Source organism: Physeter macrocephalus, chromosome 10 (assembly GCF_002837175.3).
Source record: "Physeter macrocephalus isolate SW-GA chromosome 10, ASM283717v5, whole genome shotgun sequence".
Classification (NCBI taxonomy): Eukaryota; Metazoa; Chordata; class Mammalia; order Artiodactyla; family Physeteridae; genus Physeter; species Physeter macrocephalus.
This window is the reverse complement of record NC_041223.1, coordinates 36,899,651-36,921,213: the sequence shown is the minus strand read 5'-3', so window position 1 is coordinate 36,921,213 and position 21,563 is coordinate 36,899,651. Positions and strand designations below refer to the sequence as shown.

The 21,563-nt window shown below is 35.4% G+C and overlaps 1 protein-coding gene across 5 annotated transcripts in view; it reads left to right on the top strand.

Annotated features, from left to right (window-relative positions):
• TRMT11 (tRNA methyltransferase 11 homolog) overlaps positions 1-21,563 on the top strand; it is a 61,676-nt gene that overhangs the window by 21,919 nt on the left and 18,194 nt on the right. For all 5 annotated transcript variants that reach the window (XM_007130683.2, XM_055087516.1, XM_024122659.3 and 2 more), the window contains 6 exons: positions 174-330; positions 7,459-7,539; positions 10,993-11,157; positions 12,505-12,577; positions 12,722-12,853; positions 20,318-20,438. In XM_007130683.2, the coding sequence (XP_007130745.1) occupies positions 174-330; positions 7,459-7,539; positions 10,993-11,157; positions 12,505-12,577; positions 12,722-12,853; positions 20,318-20,438 (729 nt within the window). The remainder of the gene's footprint in view (positions 1-173; positions 331-7,458; positions 7,540-10,992; positions 11,158-12,504; positions 12,578-12,721; positions 12,854-20,317; positions 20,439-21,563) is intronic.

The following is a 21,563-nucleotide window of genomic DNA, read 5'->3' as shown; positions in this document are numbered from 1 at the left end:
CCTCTGAGCCTGCGCGTCCGGAGCCTGTGCTCCGCAACGGGAGAGGCCACAACAGTGAGAGGCCCGCGTACCGCAAAAAAGGAAAAAAAAAAAGATACTGTGGGTTTATTGTGAATAATTATCTTAAATCTGTTCTGTACATTTACACGAATTGAAAATTATCTCTAATCTAGATTGCAGATGGGCAGAGAGAGCTTATTGAGTCATACAGTGTCAAAAAGAGACACTTTATTGGAAATACAAGCATGGATGCTGGTTTATCATTCATCATGGCCAACCATGGAAAAGTGAAAGAAAATGATATTGTATTTGATCCATTTGTTGGAACAGGTATTTTTATTTAATTGTTAAACTAGTGTAGAGATGTTGCTTGTTTATATTAGTCAAGGTCATAGTAATATTTTTGCTAAAAGATAAAATAATCTTTTATTTATCATTAGATAAGAGACAATCACATATTTGTATAGTAGCCAATATTTAACACTTTTGCCACTTCCAAAGAGGATGCTGAAAGAATTTTGTGGGGTGTTCTTCCCCAAGTAAACCACTAAGGGGAGTATACCATATATTGTAGAAATGTTGTAAAGCTATATAGTTTATTTAAATAGGAAAACTCTTACTATACTTCAATTAAAAAAAAAAAGGAAAACTCTTGGGGGGAAGAAAGACTTGAGTGACAAAATTTTTAAAAGTGTTCATCTTTTAAAATTGATAATTATATACTTACATGGAAAAAAGTAATGTGCCTTTGGTTTGTGGAGGTTCATATGTGAAGTTTGAAAATAAGAAAAGTGACTAAGTATCAGTGGACTAGAGCTTGACTGCTGAGGCTATGACCTGGGTTCTGTATGCACTTGATTGGATGTCCTCATAATTAACTTTGTGTGGAAGTCCTAAAAGTCCAAGTTTATTTCATCTGACTCTGGAGACATTTTCCTGCTTCAACCCATTTTTTTCCATCTTGCTTATCGTTAGGGAGTACTCACATTTAGGTTCATCTGGCTAAATTCATTATGATTCAGATCATTTAGGAACAAATTATGCATGGTTTGATTTTCTCCCTGTAGTGGTCTTTCCCCATCAGAAACTCATCAGAAACTCATCAGAAACTTTGTAAGCAGTGATGATGCAGTAGCTACTATTTGTTGAATAGTAAACATGTCAGGTACTAGCTATGCACTCTAATGTTACTATCTAATTTAATTCTTACAACTACTGAAATTGAGATACTTAAAAAAGTCTTCCTGAGATTATGGCACAGACAGAGGTTAAGTGACTTGGTCAAGGTTATACAGTGTAGAAATCTCATGAGATTCAAACTCAAGCAGTCTAACTCCAGAGCTCGTGCTCTTTACTATCATAATGCTGCCTCTCTCAGCCTTAGGATCTGCCAGCCAGCTATTGTACCATAAACTAATTTGAGGAATACAATCCCATGTCATTAGGAGCAAATAGAATCAAGGTCACGAGATTCTAACTGGTGGAATTATTTCCTGTGTTGTTGAATTAATCTTAGTGAGTCTCTCTTCTGCTATTCTACCATTGTCTTCATATATCCCACCCCCAACATACTATTATACCTATTCCTTTCTTTCCTATCCTCATTATCCTAAGTGCCTCCCCAACTTTTTGAACTTTACAGGAAATAATGCCAAACTTACAGAAAAGTTACAAGATTAAAAATAGAAGAAAGAACACATACATATCCTTGACCCAAAGTAGACTGTTGTTAAAATTTGGCATCATTTGCTTTATCATTTATTTTCTCATTATGTTTATATACAAGGTATTTTTTTTCTGTGTCATTTGAAAGTAAGTTGCATCCATTACATCCCTTTACCTCTCAAAGACTTGAATATGTTTCTTAAGAAGAAGGATATTCTCTTACATAACCACAGTATAGTTTTCAGTGTTAGTAAATGTACTATTAATACAGTACTTTAGTGTTTGTATTCCATTGTTGGTAATTGACCCACTGATGTCCCTTTATACCATCTTTTTTCCTTTCCAGGTATTATATTTTGTGGTTAACATTTCTTTGATCCCTTGATGTGGAGTATATCCAAAATCTTACTTTTTCTTTTATAAAACTTAAAATTTTGAAGAATACTATCCTTCCTCTCTATTTCTTATCTAGAATGTTCCTTATTTTGGGTCAACCAAACATATACATATTTTAGAAATTGTGAGTTTTCACATATACTGCAAATTCTGGTCTAACCCTACAGATTTCTTTTTTTTTTTTTTTCACTTAACTTCACTTAGTATTTCTTAGAAATAACTTCCTTTAGTTCATAGAGATTATCTTCGTTCTTTTTTATAGTTGTACTCCATGGGTTTATGTACTGTAATTTATTCAATCACCTAAACTTGGATATAGGTAGTTTCCCTTATTTCACAGTTACAAGGAATGCTTGCAATGAATAATCTGTACATTTATACTTTCACAGTGTTGGAAGTATAGCTCCAGGGTAAATTCCTAGAATTAGGATTGCTGGGTTGAAGAATGTAAACGTATGTAGTTTTGTTAAATGTGGCCAAATTACTCTCCATTATACCATTTTGTTTTCTCGTCAGCAATATATGAGCCCCTGTTCCCTCACAGCCTCACCAGCAGAGTATATTGTCAGGCTTTTGAAATTTGCCAATCTGTTGGATGAAAATGTTAATCTCAGTGAAGTGTTCATTTGTATTTCTCTTACGGGTGAAATCTAATCACTTTTTCTATTTTAAGGTCTAGTTTTATAACCTTTTTGGAATTATCTTCAAGTCTTTTGCCTATTTTTCTGTAGACTTTTTGATTCCCCCCTGTTATTTTAAAATATACTTTATATTTTAGTCACTCTCCCCCTTTTTTCCTGTTTTATGTATATAAATATGTAAAATATTTTCTCCCAGTTTGCCCTTTATGTTTTGACTTTGCATGTAATTGTTTTTTTGCCAGGCAAAAACTTTCTCCCTACATCCAAGTTATAGAGGAATTCAGCTCTGTTTTCTGGTACTTTAGTAGCTTTGATTTATTTCCTTTTAGATCTCGAATGCATTTGGAGTTTATTTTCTTATATGCCATGAGGAATGGATTTAATTTATCTTTTTCCAAATGGTAACCCTCTATTAATTCTTAATCTTGTTCTTGGACTTCTAAAACCTTTTCCTGTGAAGTGATTCTTTGAGATACATACATGTATGTGTTTAGTATGCACACATACACATAGACCAGACCATAAAGTTTAAGAATAGTTACCAGTATGGGTAAAACTTCCTTCCCTTGATGTAGACGAGGCTGGGCGTATTATGAAATGCTAACTTCCATAGCAATCAAGGTGTTGACTACTTTTAGTGTGGTAAGGGGTGAGCAGACCTGCCCCTAATTTGCTTTAAGGCTGCTCCTTAGGGTGGGTAGCATATCTTGGTCATTTGACTGTTTATACTGTATAGGACAATTAATGGAAAATTAATTGCAATATGTAGGACAGTTAATGGAAAATTGCAAGAGAAAGATCTTTGCAAAGATGCTGCTAAAATACATTTCATAATTTGTGTTTGTTGTTTAAGCATAGCTTTAAGACTTTAGCTAGTTTTTGGTGCTTTTGTTTTATAACTGGTAATGGCTAATAATTGAGAATAGGCACAGTTCTTAAGCAGTTTGTCCTCTTTCCTGGACCTTTTGTCTCTTCGATGGGTAGTACCTTCTGAAGGATTGGAGAAATAAGTAGCCTTGTGCCCTCCTCCATGGTCGTAGTTTTTCATAAAGTATTGGATGATATTTTTTTTTCCTTTTTTAGTATTTTTGTTTTAATTCAAATGTGTGGTATCCCTTTTCCATTCTAAAGGTACAAAATTGATGTTTATTAGTTTCCTGAAGGCTTTACCCACAGACTACTTATGGCTTGTGATATTCTCAAGGTTATAGAGTCGGTTAGAAAGCTTCTGGGAAGTTGAAAGGAGAAATATAATCTTTTCCTCCCTAAATACCTTTCCTTTTTCTTTTAGACAGTGTGTTCTCTTGTCTAGAATGACATTATGAGCTACAGAAACACACTTTCATTTCCATTTTAGCAAATACATTGATTCTCATTATAGTAAGATTTATTTTAAGTTGTACATCTCCATTTTCTCAAGGGGGAAGATATATATCATGGGTCAGCTGTCAGTAATTAGGAAGTACTGCTGTTCTAATATGAACATTGCTAAAGGAATGCTCAGCATGCATAAGTTGAATACCTATAATGGCACAGGCCTGCCTGTGATGTGATACAAGACTCGTGAATTGTATACAACTCTTATTAACTGAGTGTGCAGCCTTAATTAATTTAATTTGTTTAATAACAAATTTTACTTTTGTGTATCTAATTAGTAGGCTAATGAATATTTACTTCAATTGCTGCTGACCCTAAAGGAGGGTTGTATAGTATAGCGTACCATAAGAGCAAAGAGAGTGAATTTTAAATCCTTACTCTGTCAGTTACTCTGTGACTTTGAGCAAGATGCTTTACTTGTCTGGGCCTCAATTCCATCATTTGTGAAATGGTAATAAGTAATATATTGTGAGGTTAAATGAGGTAATATATGTATATGAAATTCTTAGGAAATTGTATGATGGATGGAAGACAGTCAGTTAACCATACTGTTTATCATTTTTTAATTATTTTGTTAAGCACTTAGATACCTTTTTGGTGAAAGATGTTAGATATAGCTAATATTGAATGGTGATGATGAACAATTTGGCCATGAATTCATTTTCTAGTTCCTTCTTTGGCTGATTCCCAAGATATTCATAATTTGCAACTGTTGGCAAATTATGGCAGCAGGCAAGGTAATTGAGGGTTAAAATTGTAAACTTCTAATTCTTTGTTCATAATGAAAATAATCGGCACAAGTGTGTGCCGATGTCTGTAGGTGCAGTGACGTAGCTCTGCAGCCCTAGCTCTAATTGCTTTTCCCTTTCCCCTCTCTCAAATGAGTCCACTCCTTTAGTAGTTGAGAATATACCCAGGAGACTATTGTGTACTCCTTGCCTGTTCTACCTTCAAATGGCTCATAGGTTTAAGGAAAGGAGTAAAACTTGGAAATTTTGTCATTGCAGATGATAGACATGGGAGCAAGGTGTTGAAAAACCCACTGTCTACCTCTGGGAGGAGACTATGAGGAGGAAAAGAGAAAGTTAGCCGAGAGATAATGGATCTCTGTAGGTCTTTGTGAGAATCTCTGCTTCCCATTTTATCCACAACTCTTTGTAGACCCCTTTTCCTGAGTCTCATAGTTTGGTAGAATTTCTGTTTTCTGGCAATATCCTTTTGCTTAAGCTGCTAGTTTAATTTATGAGTTGTTTTTGTTTGTTTGTTTGCTTTAAGGATTACATAGGTGACATAGTATTACAATTTTTCTTCCTTTTCTTTCGGCAAAACCAAAGCCCAGTTCTCGTTTTCACATTTTTATAAGGCTTTCCACTTAAATCTCTACAGATGAAACTCATAAATTTGTTTCTATATCATAAAAGTTCAGTTATTGTGTCCTTTTACCTGTGAGATATTACCCTAACCTTAAACTGGTTACTATTTAGGTAATAAGACATTAAAATACTGATTTGCTAATCTAGATCACATATGTGGTATTTTTACACTTGATAGCTAATAAGAAATCGGGTGAGTCATGTTATTTGCCCCCTCAACACTTCACCCGCTCCTTTTTTATCACCACTTCTTCCACCAAAAAGCTTCCAAGGAACCTCCAGCTGAGGTATAAATAAACGTGAAAATGCTTCAATTTAATTGAAAAAAAAAACTAGGTGATTAACAGTGATTACCCAGTGACCAGTTCAGAGAAGCTAATTTATAGTGATTTTATTTGAAACTTGAAAAGCTTTTAAAGGGCACAAAGTTAACTAACAGATGTAGTCTAACAGATTATTCATCTCCTTTCAGCAGTGTACTCTAAATTGGGTCTTCTCAAAACTCACTCTAACCAAATGGATAAGGTTCTGTTTAAGGAACACAGGAAAGCTTTTCTGTTCCCCTTGACAACTAGTTCTTCTAGGTGAGTATCTGCCTTAATTGGCAGAATTGTAGTAATTCCTCGTAATTTGGGTGAAGTGATTTTTGTATTTCAAGTCATTACTAAATATAGTACCTTTCCTAAATATGGACTGTTCCATTTATAGGCTAAGAATTATGAGGTCTTACTTAACCTTACCTCCTCAAACAAATGCTTTTTGTAGTTAGTATGAGGGAACCTAGGTTTTGGTTTCTGCTGTACTTTTAGTCTTCCATTTCTCTTATTCATGGCTCCATTAGGTAGTAGTCAGTTATAATATTTTTCATTGAGCAAAGTATTTTTAAGTACATGTTACCAAACTGTGTTTTAAATGGCTATGGAAGGAACACATTAATTTATAGACCTTGACCCTCTGGAGGCACTACCCATCTTAAGTTTAGACATTACATTTCAAAAGGATATAATGGAAAGAGCCCTAGTTATTTCCCCATATCCAAGTTTGTGCATAGGCTAAGAATATTTTTCTGTATATTTCTGATTTCAGTTTGGCTGACAGATCGTTCTGCAGTATAGCTATTAGGACTTATCCAATTACTAAGAACATTTTTAATTTGGATAATTAAAAAAGTGAATTCATTGAAAAGAACAATTTTAAGATATTTAACTTTGTGAATTTTTATTCTTAAACAATTAAAAAATATTATACCTTTTAGTTTAAAGGATTTCATTAATTTTTAATCTTTATAAGGATGTTCCTTCATAGGTGAACTGGTCACACCTACCAGATTACTTAGTCTAGTCAAATTGTGTTAGGACATTTGTTCTTTCTTTGTTCACAGCACTAAGTAAACAGAAAATTCATTGTGTTAACTATTTTTGTGTATGTCTGATAACAGTTATTCAGAAATTTGTATCTACAGTTTAAAATCCGATAATTACCTCACTGATAATAGGAGCAACTATTTGTTGTCCTCATTTTAATTTTTGTAAGAATTAATCTCTTATATATTAATTATGCCCTCTTTAAGTTATTTGAAACTCTGACTTCAGTGAGAATTAAGCCCAATTGTCAGACTTATTTATTGCCAGCTCTTTGTGTAGCAGCCTTGTATGTTCATTGTAAGAAAGGAGTAAGATGCTTTTGTATAGACTTCTCAAAATAAGATGAAAATGTCTATATGCACATTATTTTGACCAAAAAAAGGATAATTTTCCCAAAGTAGTGCTGTTTAAAGTAATAATGCCAGGGCATATATTAGTTCCTGCTTTGTGACCAGTGTGATGAGCACAGCTTAGGGGTTTGTTTTTTCAGTTCTGAAGCCTACTAAATATGGCCAGAACCAATGTCATTCTAGGGTACTCTGCCTACAGCTGGTTTGTAAGATTGGATCAGATTAAATAGGGGAAGAAATAAGAGTCTGGGATTTTCTGGTTAACAGATCACAATTGTGTGATTTTTTTCAGGTGGCCTTCTGATAGCATCTGCTCATTTTGGTGCATATGTATATGGGACAGACATAGACTACAACACCGTTCATGGCTTGGGTGAGTAGTGGTTCTAGACAGTGTTACAGTCTTTGCTCTTGTACCACATGTGCCTTTAAGATACTTAAATAGTTATATATGGCATTAGACGTCTATTTTTTTTTTTTTTTTTTTTTTTTGCGGTACGCGGGCCTCTCACTGTTGTGGCCTCTCCCGTTGCGGGGCTCAGGCTCAGTGGCCATGGCTCACGGGCCCAGCCGCTCCGCGGCATGTGGGATCTTCCCGGACCGGGGCACGAACCCGTGCCCCCTGCATCGGCAGGTGGACTCTCAACCACTGCGCCACCAGGGAAGCCCTATACGTCTATTTTTAATGTTAAGGAGTTGTGATATAGTTTTAGTTATTCTTACAACAATAAGACTTCATTGGGTATCTGCTTTTTATGAAGTGATCCAGTGTGAGCAAAATACCCCCCGGGGAAACACAAAGATGAGTAGGAAAAATCCCTCCTCTCAGAGGTATTTTTGGTCTTAGTTTTTTAAAAAGTAGGCAGTCAATAAGGTTGTAAAACTTTCGGGTTGGGAAGGAAGTGGGAGAGGGACTAGTCGTTTTTAATTAGCATATTCATGTTAGTAAAACATAGAGTTTCTACTTAAAAATTATCAACGTTCTTTTATTCAGCAGTCATATGTGTATACTCTAATTTCTAGTCCTTAAGTACCATACATGTTTTTAATTTCATAACTGACCATAACATCTTTGAGACAGTTAAGGTGACAGTAATAGTAAAGATTCTGCATTAGACTGAGAGTAATTTGAGATAAGCATCTGCTTGCTTTTGAGGCAATTTTGGAAAATACTTTAAAATCTAGAAGCTATGCTAATGAAGTGTGATTAGATGAAATTGAATCAAACTGAAAATATTTCTTCATAGCTGAATAGTATTAAAAATGTAAAGTTTCTTTGAGTTTGAAATTGTATTTATGCTGGTATTTCATTGTTGTAACTAGAATCAGCCTATAAAACATGCTTTTCCTTTTACTCACCCAGTGTAAATTATTATATAGGTGAGAATTTATTAGACTTTATTTTCTTATGCTTAAGTAATTTGATATATTGTATTTGATGAACTGTCTTTTTTCCTACCTTGCTATAGGAATTTAGTGCTGTAAGGAGAATGAGTAACATTTTATAAAGTTCACCTAAATGGGCTAACCAGAAAAAGATAGTCTTTGTCTGCAGTATGTTAGAGTAGACTAAGTGCTAAGAAGAATTATTCCTGTTTGCTTTTAGTAGAAGCTGTATGTTTTCTTTAAGGATATTGTCCTGTATAATTCATTTGAATTTTTATTTATTAGAGTTATGTTTAAAAGTTATGTGATAACCTTTCAGTCTACTTGGGTAGAATTCTGACTGAGGTAGAGTTTCCTCAGAGCTTATCCAAGATGCTGTTAGATATGCCCTCTGTTTCCTATGCTTCTAATCTCTTAGTATACTCTCAAATACTTCCAAGTTTCTTCTATTTTAAAAATACAGAACTTTTTCTATCAATCCTATAGGGACCCTCCTAGGTACTACTTTGTTTTCCTCTTCCTTTTACCAGTGTTTCTTTTTCTTTTTTTTAAGAGACTGAGTTTTAAAAATTTATTTATTTATTTATTTAGTTAGTTAGTTATTTATGGCTGTGTTGGGTCTTCGTTGCTGCATGCAGGCTTTCTCTAGATGTGGCGAGTGGGGGCTACTCTTCGTTATGGTGCACGGGCTTCTCATTGCAGTGGCTTCTCTGTGGCAGAGCACGGGCTCTAGGCGCGTGGGCTTCACTAGTTGTGGCGCGTGGGCTCAGTAGTTGTGGCTCACAGGCTCTAGAGCGCAGGCTCAGTAGTTGTGGTGCACGGGCTTAGTTGCTCCCCGGCACGTGGCATCTTCCCGGACCAGGGCTCGAACCCATGTCCCCTGCATTGGCAGACGGATTCTTAATCACTGCACCACCAGGGAAGTCCCCAAAGTGCTTCTTTCGTTTTCTTAAAATAAATAAATTTATTTATTTATTTTTAGCTGTGTTGGGTTTTCTTTGCTGCATGTGGGCTTTCTCTCTAGCTGTGGCGAGCGGGGGCTCCTCCCTGTTGCAGTGCGTGGGCTTCTCACTGCAGTGGCTTCTCTTGTTGCGGAGCACGGGCTCTAGGCGCGAGGGCTTCAGTAGTTGTGGCTTGTGGGATCTAGAGTGCAGGCTCAGTAGTAGTGGCACATGGGCTTAGTTTCTCCACAGCATGTGGGATCTTCTTGGACCAGGGCTCAAACCATGTCCCTTGCATTGGCAGGCGGATTTTTAACCACTGTGCCACCAGGGAAGTCCCCCAAAGTGCTTCTTAAAAAGACTAGTTTATTTGCTATTCCTCTTGTTCATCTCTAACTGCCTTCTGCCTGTTATTTTTCAGCTTGCATGCCTACTGAAAAATCTTACTAAGGCCACAGATCTACAGTATTTGGCAGTGTTGACCTTCATAAAGCATCCCTTGGTTTCCTAGACAGTGGCTTCATTGGGTGGTACTTTGATTTCTTTGTTTCCATCTCAGTTCTCCTGAAGGCCCTGCAGTTTTCTTCAATGCCTGTTTATATGTTGCTTTTCTCCAGGCATCTCTCGTTGACCCCTTTTATCACACTATATATTGTGCAGAGTCATGTCATTCTTCTTTTGATTTTTAAGTTTTGTTTTTATTGTGAAGTAGATCATAATACAGAGAGTTTATTAAAATAACAGGAGTAATTATCGAACAAACACTTATGTAATTGCCACCTAGGTTAATCAGAAATCTTATAGATTTGACTTAAGTTTATATACTGATATCTCTCAAGTATATATATTCTGGCCTCTAACTACCTGCTGAATATCTCTTTCTGAAGCTTCTGTAGGTACCTCAAGGTATATCAAGATTGATGTATCTCAAATGAATCTCATCTTTTTTCCTAGGTTTTCTTTTCCTCTTGGTTTCTCAGATCTTAATTGATGGTATCATCATCCACTCATGTCTCCTAAAATAAAACTTTTGAACTTCTTCCTTGAGTCCCCCACTTTAACTTTTCATCTCTTGTGTTCTCGTTTTACCTCCTCTGTCCATGGTCACAGCTCCTGCATTTCCCAAGTTAGCTCTCTTCATTTCTGTTTATTTATCTAATTCATCAGTATTTCTACACTGCTAGAGGAAAGGGACCGTGTTCTGTTTAACTCTGTATCTTTATTAGTATGCTTTGAATGCATTAATTATTGAATGAGTGTTTTAAGGCAGTTTTATGTGAAAGGATAGTTAGACATCAGTGCAGTTTACTTTTTGAAATTTTTTTTACAATAAGTTAAAATAAAAATTATTGTTCCTTGTATAAATAAAATTAAGATTTTAAATGAAAGCAAGTTTTATTTGATTAAATATATTTAGATCAGTTAAATGTTACTTTTAGCTAAATGACGAGATAAGAATGTTGTTTGTTAGTTCTGTCTTCCTTTTTCTTTCCCTTCAGGAAAGGCTAGTAGGAAAAACCAGAAATGGAGAGGACCAGATGAAAACATTAGGGCAAATCTTCGTCAATATGGTTTAGAGAAGTATTACCTTGATGTCCTGGTTTCAGATGCATCTAAACCTTCTTGGAGGAAGGGCACATACTTTGATGCAGTCATCACTGATCGTAAGTTTATTTTTATACAAAAGTAGGAGTAGGATTAGGTTCCTAAAGTCATTTACATTTAAAGGACAAAATTTATCATTACAACAAAAAAAGCCAAATTGTATTAGTGTTCCCCTCACCCCTGACTTCTTCACATAGTGAGAAGGAAAAAATTATGAATGTAGGGCAGGACACCAATTTAACTAAGTGGTTTTGATTTTTTAAACTATATGTATTAACTTGTCATCCCTTTTTCTCTTCGGCTTATTTTTTAAGACATAAATTTGTTTTTATATTTGTTTTATATTTGACCGTAATTGGTTATTAGTATAGCAACTGGAGCCAAAATGTCATTTGCAATTATGGTATCAGATTTGAAGAAGAAAGTTTCAGATATCTCCCATTTCTCTATGTGTAAGCTTTTATGTTTTTTTTTTTGTTGTGCCCTTTGTAACTGACATCTCCTTTATAGAGTTACAAGAAATTTGGGTGTGAGCCACTGTGCTTGTGAATCACTGAGCTTCAAGAATGTGCATGAGAACTTGTTTTCTCATGCCATGTGAGTTCTTGGGCTTTTCAGGCATCCTATCTAAGAATAAATCTGCCTTTTCTATAGTATTTGGCAGTAAATCTGTATATAGTGGCATACAGTATCTCAACCTTTCCATCTCAGACCTTTTCAGTTCTTTGGTAACTTAGATATTTTCAAATCTAACAAAAGAAAAATTAGCAAGTATGAATATCAGTATGAATATACTTTTGAAAATTGAGTGACTTTATTAATAATCTACTTTATTATTTGCTCTCACTCTCTATGTGTATTTATAAAAATATGTAATTTTTTTCCTGATCAATTGAGAGTAAGTTGTATACATCATGGCCCTTCACCCCCACCGTACTTCAGTGTATATTTCCTAAGAATAGGGATAGTCTCTTAGATAACCAAAGTACAGTTACCAATTTCAGTGAATCGCTAATTCTTTAATCTGTAGTTTCTCATCCAGTTTTGTCAATTGACCCAGTAATATCCTTTATAGCATGTTTTTCCCTGAAGTGCAGTATCCAGCCTAGTGTCAGGTATTGCCTTTAGTAGTCATATCTTTTAGCCCTCCTTTAATTTGTAACATTTTCACAACCTTTCTCTGTCTTTTATGACATTGACATTTTGAAGAATACAGTCACCTGCTTGCCTGCCCTCCCAGTGTTTTAAATAGAATGTCCCTCTTGTTATGCATTCTCAGCTGGAATATTGCATAGGTGATGTGTCCTTCTCAGGGTGTCACATCTGGGGGCACATAATGTCCATCTGCTTCGCAGTGGTGATTAGGTGACTTTTGACTATCCGTGTTACCTCTGTTTTCTGTCTAGCTCCATATGGTATTAGAGAGTCTACAAGAAGAACAGGTTCACAGAAGGAAATACCAAAGGGGATAGAAAAATGGTAAGTAAAAGTTAAATATGGTATGTTACTACTTTGGGAAGAAGCATGTTGCTTTTTTTAAATTAACTTAGTTTAATAGTCTTAAAGTTTTTCACTGGTTTTTAAGTTTTTCACTGATTTTGAAATTTCGTTTTCTTCATCTAGTCCAGAAACCCACGTTCCTGTTTCCTTGAGTTATCATCTGAGTGATATGTTTTTTGACCTGTTAAACTTTGCAGCTGAGACCCTCGTATTAGGTGGAAGACTAGTCTATTGGTTACCAGTGTACACACCAGAGTATGTAATATTAAATAATTTTACTTTTTCTTATGGTATTTGTATATCTAGCATACTTTTTTTCCCTGCCTCTAATCATATTCAAAGTAAATATCTTTGTGTTTAGTGTGTATGATGGCCTTCATTTACCAACACGCTGCATAAAACAGGCCCCTTCTTCTTATTGATTGAATTGCTTTGAACTTTTTATTTTACATCAGGGGTTGGCAAACTACAGCCTATGAGCCTGATATGGTTTTCAGCCTGTTTCTGTAAGGCACTTGAGCTAAGACTGGTTTTTACCTATTTAAAGGGTTGTTAGAAAAGAAAAAAACAACAAAGAAGAATATGTGTCAGAAACACATGTGGTCCACAAAGGCTAAAATATTTACTATCTGGCCTGTAAGAGCAAAAGTTTGCCCCTGTTGTATATCATACTTGGCTCAGGGCCTGTGTGTTCAATAGCTCTTTTGCCAGGCCATAAACTTAGATAAATTTTAACAACTTAGCTGAGTGATTCATCTATCTACTGCTAGTTAGCTTGAATATATATTGGCTCTTATGATCACCATAAGTGCAGTAAAATCTTTTTTTAAAGCTAAGACCAAACAAACTAAGAGCTATGCATATATTTAAAGCCCTGATTATGTTCAACATTATTGGTTTGGGTTTTATTATTCGGTAATTATTAATTATAAACAGAGCTTTGTACACCAACAATGAAAGACAAAGATGTGTTGACAAAACAGGATCTTTAGATTTGAAAGGCAGTGTCAAGCTGAAAATTTGGCTATTTGTTCAGTATGCTATAGATATTTTTTTTAGAAATTATTTTAATTTCTATATTTACTATACATAATTGTATAAAAAGCATTTTAGACCAGTGTTATCTTGTTTGTCTTTTCATAATGGTGGATGGTCCCTCAGCAGTTGGAAGCTATGCTTTTTTGTTGTTTCTTTTATAAATATTTCATTGGGAGCTACCATGACCTAACTTTATTTTTTTATTATTATTATTTTTAAATAAATTTATTTATTTATTTTTTGGCTGTGTTGGGTCTTCGTTGCTGCGCACGGGCGTCCTCTAGTTGAGGCGAGCGGGGGCTACTCTTCGTTGCGGTGCACGGGCTTCTCATTGGGGTGGCGTCTCTTGTTGCAGAGCATGGGCTCTAGGCACACAGGCTTCAGTAGTTGTGGCTCACAGGCTCTAGAGCACAGGCTCAGTAGTTGTGGCGGTGCAGGGGCTTAGTTACTCCACGGCATGTGGGATCTTCCCGGACCGGGGCTCGAACCCGTGTCCCCTGCATCGGCAGGCGGATTCTTAACCACTGCACCATCAGGGAAGCCCTGACCTAACTTTAGTTTTGCATCTTGTTTATCAGCTAATAAGACTGTACACATTCATACCCATACCCCTTAACACAGGGCTTATGTTCTGTTAAGAAATTAATTATTTCTTAATTTTGGAAATAAGAGAAATTAATTCCAAGGAGTGAAATGACTTGTCTAAAGTTAAAAGCTAGCTAGTTTATTGTTTTCGTTATTTCTAGTACTGTTCACATAATTCAACATCTTGCCAAGATCTCAGGTGTCTGGTATGTGAAGTGATAGATGGTGTTTTATTAATATTTTCAGAGAAGAGCATATTTGTTTATTTTTATTCAAAAGTGGGTTCTGCCTTAGACAAGCTGAACTCCAGCAGCAAACTAACTTGTCTTTTTGTTTTAATTCAAGTTTTCAGAGCTGGAATTTTTAAAAATTTATTTGAAATTTCAAATTTACAGAAAAGTTTCAAATGCAAAAGACTCCCATCTCTCCCCCATCCAAATTTTCCAACTATTAACATACACCTCCTCTACCCCCCTTTCCTCACCCATTACATTAATCACATGCCCATTATCATTAATCTTTTTTGGAACTATTTGAGAAGTTGCAGATATGATGCCCCATCACCCCTGCATATTTCATTGCATTTCTCAGAAGCAGGAGCATTGTTGTCAAATCACCATCAACCCCTGAAGTCTGGAAATCAACATTGATAGTGCTGCTGTCCAGATCATGGTCCCCAGTCAGATATTACTGATTGCAGTCTTTCTAGGAAAATGTACTGCATTGACCCATCATGTCATTCTCCTCCAGTCTGGAATATTTCCTCAATCTTTCCTTATCTTTTGTGTCCTTAACAGTTTTATAGAGTACAGAGCTTATATTGTGAAGGTTGACCCCTAACCCGGTCCATCTGATGTTTCTTCTTTGACCAGACTCAGGCAATGCTCTTGGTAGAAGTAACACGAAAATGATACTGTGCTCTTAGTGCACTGCATTATGGGGCACACAGAGCCAACCTCTACTGGAGGTCTTAAACTTGATCATCTGGTCGTATTGTTCTCTGTCAGGTTTCTCCGCTGTGAGTTATCATGTTCTTCTCGATTAGTATTTCCCAGGGGGAGGTATCACAAGATTGCACCAATATCTTGTTCTTCATCAGGTGACTACTCACATTGACAACGCTATTGTTGACAACCACCATAATGATGACTGTTCTATTCCATCATTCCTTCTGCATTTTAAGTTGGCATTCTACTGTAAGGATTAGTTTTCCCTTCCCTCCCATTAATTTATTTTAATTTATGTTGGTATGGAGTCATAGATTCCTATATTATTCATTGGGTTATAATTTATTACTATCATTATTTTGTTGTTCAAATTGTCCCAGATTTATGATCAGCAGGAGTCCCTCTGAGGTGGCTCCTCTGTCCTTTTGAAATATCCTCATTAGTTTTTGTGTATTTCTTATATTCTGGCATTTCTGACTTTCCACTGTTTTGTAGTTTATTATTTAATTATAATTGAAATTAAATGTGGTTATGAATATCTGCTGTAATTCTTTTATTTATTTCTTTTTTATAAAAAGTCAAACTGGAGGCACTTTTAACTATTTTAGTATTTCTGAAGACCTTAAAAAATGGCCACTGGATATTTCTTTAGCGACTTCTCTTTTAATAATTTTTGACAAGGGGAAATTTCCAAGTCCATATAACCAAAGGGATTTTTTAGAAGTAAAAAAGGGAGGCATGTTTTTGTCACTTTTTTTTTTTTTTTTTAACCTTAGATGTTTTATCAAAGGACAACTTTCATCCAGGCTAGGATACACATGGAAAGACTACTATGGCATTTACTTCCCTGACTTATTTGTCCGGTCTTCTGATGTTCATAACTAGACTTCTGTTGTGCCTTCTCCTCCCCTTAACTCAAAGTGATCTTATTAATGAACTTAGTTTGTCTTGAGTTTATATTAGGGAATGAACTATTTTCACTTTTGCAGTAAACATAATCCAAAGTATTTACTCTTTTTAAAATAACACAGTATTAGATGAACTTAAAACTAAAGTCATCTGCAAAAGTTTGAAATAATGTTCTTGCTTCTGAGTTAAACAATTTAGAATTAGTTTGGTTATGTTGTATTGCAAATATAGCTTTTTATTAGACTAGGAATAAAGAATTCATTTTAAAATTGTACCTTAGCACAGCTTAATTTGAAAACGTTTGTATTTTTGGTATAGTGAATGTAAGCTTTTAGTCCTACTATTGAATTAATTTACTCAGCCAAATCCTGTTATATGATTGAAGTTTAAAAATAAGACTTGCACATTATAATCAAGTTAAGGTATTATTCATTAAACCCAGAACATTTTTATTTTTTTTAAACCCAAGACATTTTGAAAGGTATAAGACGATAAAAACAAAATACTGCCTAACAGCTTAGTTATTTGTGAAGAATTGTCAGAACTGATGATTGAAAAAGGATTTTCTCACTATTTGGTAATTTAAATTGTGGTGAAGAAACTGCTACTCAACAAACTTCTGCTTCCTCTAGTCCAGATTCTCCCCACTCTAGTATATTGTATTTTTGGCCAGCATCAAGACACTCTGTATATGTTATATCCTTCAGCCTTTATTTATTCTGTACCCATTGCTTGATATACTGTTTCTTCTTTCCTCAGCCGTAAAATTCTAGTCATCTTTCAAGGCCTGGCTTAATTGTTACCACCTCTGTGACACTTTCTGAAACCTTCTAAGCAGAATTCATCAATCCTTCATATGTGCTCTCCTAGTAGTTTACTCTTATTACTCATAGAGACTTACCACATAAAATTATTCTTGACTTTTGGTATTTGTGAGTTTATTATTCACAATTTCAACTATTTGCAAATGACCCTGAAGATCTGTGTAACATTCATTTGGGCAGGGCATACATTCAACTCGTGTATTTGATATTATAGGAGTTGCTAAGCTGTTGAGTGAGTGTAGCTTTTTGCCCAGGTTCCACATAACCCTATGTGTTGTTTTCTAATTGTCATTTATACACAGATACTGCTCTTGAAGTGATTAGAAACTGTGTTTCTTTGTGAAGGATGTCCTTTACTAGAAATCCAACTGCTAGTGCTTGTGATAAAAGTGATGACAAAGTGAAGAAGTCTAATAAAGTACTCCAAAGTAAGATTTGGGGATAAATTTTAATTGTGATAAAATGAATTTTGTGGTGGCTCAGAGCCACACAAAACAGAACAGAACAATGTTGTTTTTCATCTTTCATACAGGAAACAGGGAAAAGTGATTCTTTAAATTGTTTTCAGTAAGTGCTCCAATCAGCACAAAATCCGTTTCTCAAGTGGGAAGTGAAACTCTAATGACATTTGGAAATAGTTAGCTTGAGTCATGAAGATTCACAGGAAAATAAATGGCTGTCAAAATTGATTGATGGAAAAGCTAGGGACCTATACACTTTTTTTTTTTTGCTTTTTTAAAAAAGGTTGAAATATAATTTGTATACCATGAAAGTCACCCTTTTAAAGTGTACAACTCCATGGTTTTTAGTATAACCTCAAAGTTATGCAACCATCACCACTGTCTAATTCTAGAACATGTTTTTTTAATAAATTTATTTTATTTATTTACTTATTTTTGGCTGTGTTGGGTCTTCGTTGCTGCACGTGGGCTTTCTCTAGTTGCAACGAGTGGGGGATACTCTTCGTTGCAGTGCGTAGTCTTCTTTGTTGCGGAGCATGGGCTCTAGGTGTGCAGGCTTCAGTAGTTGTGGTGCGTGGGCTCAGTAGTTGTGGCTCGTGGGCTCTAGAACACAGGCTCAGTAATTGTGGCGCACGGGCTTAGTTGCTCCACGGCATGTGGGATCTTCCCGGACTAGGGCTTGAACCCATGTCCCCTGCATTGGCAGATGGATTCGTAACCACTGTGCCATCAGGGAAGCCCTCTAGAACATTTTTATCATCCCAAAAGGAAACCCTGTATGCATAAGCAGTCACTACTGCTCTTGTCCCTAGCAACCACTTATCTATCTCTGTGGATTTACCTATTCTGGCTGATTTAGATTTTAAATAGATGCTTAGATTATAGGGGAATAGTACTAAAAACAGGGAATTAAGATAAGATACCATACTATCATAATAGTCTAGGCATAGTACAGATTTATAGCTTCTACTTAACAGATTGCAAACAGTCCATTAGTATGAAATATGTTAGTAAATATATAGTAAATAAATTTTAACTGTTTTTTATTTTTTAGTGTGATATTTTGGGAGTACACTGTTAAATTGATTGGCTCATTCATATAATAGAGTAGTGGTTAAAAACAAGTTTGTTAATGATAATGATGACCTAAATGATGTCCTTTCATGCTTAAACTCAAAGATCAAGTCAAAAAATAATCTAGAACATGTAAATGTTTTTCTGCTGTTAAGCCAAATGCCAATGACTTAGTTTCACCAGTTTAGCATTATTCATGTCATAAATATTAATTAAAATTGTATTGGTTTTGTACTTTGATTTAATTTATAAATTTGTTTTGGGTTTTATAGTTATATAAATTATATAAGCATGAGGAATTTGTATACATTTAAGAAACATTTTAACAAAAATACCTTGTCAATAAAAGGTATATTAATAAAATTTAATAAAAATTCCTTTTCCTTTGCCAAGAAATAAGATTTTTTTTCTTTAAAAGGTACATTACTAAATTTGACAATTTCAGACATTTATAAACCCTGATGTTTGCAAGCCTAAGGTCAAAACTATATCTTTTCTTTGTTACCATTACTTAAGTCTGTCAACTATGGTGTAGAATGTATTCTTTCATATCATAAATGCTTTGTGTGAAGACTCCAAATCTGACATCAACTTAAAGTTATAGGAGCACAACATTTCTGACTGTATAGTGAGCATTAGAGAATTATTAGGTGAGATGAAATCTGAAATGGCCATTATTAGTTGGAAAGCCCTAAGGAGGGAGGCAGAGAATGACTTCAAGAGAATTCCTTCCACTGATAATGAAGTGAAGTGCATTATGAATGTTGCTTGGTAAGTGGGTGATGAAAGTTTTGAGCATGTGGTCAAGGTAATGAAGGAGAGCTTGTTGAAGGTCACAGGAACCTAGAGAAATCAGTGAACGAGTGGTGGGGAAGGCAGTGTTGATGCATTAGAATTGGCTGTTCGGATGGTGGTCCTTTACAGGAAGCGCTGATCAGCACCTTTCCCATTTTGGATCAGAGCTTTAAGATTTCCCTTATAAGAAATGTTTGCAGGCTATTTATCTAGAAACATATGAAGGTTTGCAAAGGAAAAATAAAAACTGGCAATCACAATGTTCTTAAAGGTGCCCCTACCTAGTGAGCCCTCTCTCCTGCTGTTCTTCTGAATTCTGCTCCATAACTGTTTCCCCCACATTTGTTACCTGTTTCTTCTACCAAGATTAGTGCCAACAACCTATCAGACATGAAGTTCTGAACTACTGCACCCTGACTGTCCTGCTTTCTAGGTGTCGTCATCTTCATTCACTAAGTACATGTGCTGTACAGCAGCAAGCACCACTGCTCTTTATCATAACTTTGGTTTTATTTCATGTCAGAGGATTGATGTCATCTGTAGTGTTTAGTTTAGTGGTAGTTTATCTGAATAATCTTATATAACAAGGTTAATAGAGGTCTCAAGATGTCATAAAAATTTTTTCAGGGACGTTTCATTTTAAAGGAGTAGATGCTGTAGCGGACTTTACTTTGGGAATTTATAAAAATCCCCAGTTGAATCAGTCCCTCGTGAATGTTAGGGGGTTGTTGTTGAATGTATTTCTGTCTGTCTTATGTGCTCTTGTGGGATCCTTTAGGGTAGAGTTGTCATCTTATATTTTTGTGGTTTAAATGCTTGGCATCCTTCAATAAAACATACTTGTGTTCTCTCTCATCCTCATTATACAGGTAAAAAAATTAAACTACTTTCTTTGGATGTGGTAATGTTAAATACTTTTTAAAAATGCAGGTTGTTTATAGATTATATGGACAATTAGCGTATGTGAAATAAAATGGTACAGCATGTAGTGGGAGGACGTCCCATACCACACTGGATAACCCCCATGATGATCCTTTGCGGGGTGCACATGTGAGTGTTCCTAACAGTCAGCTGTTCTTTCTTCAGATACACTGAAGAGATGGTACCCTGGCACCCTTGCTTGAAACTCATCAGCAACTGTGAGCAGAAGCTTTCCAGTCACACATCCAGGCGCTTGGTAACGATGGAAAAGGTGAAGGAATTTGAGGTAAATTATCCTAGTGTTTTTCAGATAAATTCTGGAAGAATTAGAAGTAGATTTTTCTAGGTTTCCTCTAATGAAGTTTGGAAATGTTAGTCCTTGATTTTTTAAAAAATTATTGACGAGTTCAGGAAGAGGCAAAAGTTGAACAGGTTTGTGACCTTTGGCGGAGTTTAGAGGGTAGGAATAGAATATAGAAGTTGAAGACTAGAAATAGAAGTTGAAGACTAGAAATTAAAGTTGGCCTTTACTTTTCAGGCTTATTTGACATCCTTGGGCTAACTCAGTTATAAAACAGAGCACTCTTAATTAAACAACCATTGTCTAATTAGCAATGTACTAGTTACCGTTTCTCTCCAAAAGCAGAACCTACTTGATTGCAGACTGTACTGAAGAGAAAATGTCACTTTGTATAAAGGAGAAAGTAATTTGCCCCCATCTGTTAGGGTCCGACACGTGTTCTCTCTTTTTCTTTCTCTTTCTCCCCCACACATAATTCATTTAAGCTTGAGAAGAAAGAACAAAACATCTGTTACTTCATATCCAGATCAGAATTGATATGAATAATACCTCATAATGGAGCTTAATTAAATCTACAGAATGCTCCTTGGGCTGTACTTGTCTTGAATGACAACCAAAGCTCTTCCATATTCACTAGAAATTTGAGTAAGCCCCATCTTTGTTTTGGATTTGTAGGGCAAGCAGAAAAGAACAGGGTGTTAGTGCCTGAGGATTTTGTCTTACTCATCCTTACTCTGCATTTGATGTTTTTCATCTACTTCACAGCTCATGGGTTCTTTCACAATAATAAAAACTAATGTTTGTACAGTTCCTTTTGCATGTATTATTTTACATATTTCTTGTTTTTGTCCTTTTAATTTCCATTTCCTGTCTGTCTCTAATTTAGACCCTTATTACCGTATACCTGGTTTATGCTGATAATCTCCTAAATTACCTTTCTCCTTCCATTTTTCACACCTCTAGTTCTTACATGTTAAATAAATCTTCCTAAAACACTGCATTCATTAAGTCACTTCTTGATGCAAAAATTTTCGTGACTCATTTTTATAACAGAGTAAGGTTCAGAATCTTCAATGTGACAAAATTTCCTCAATAATTGGGCTCCAGTAT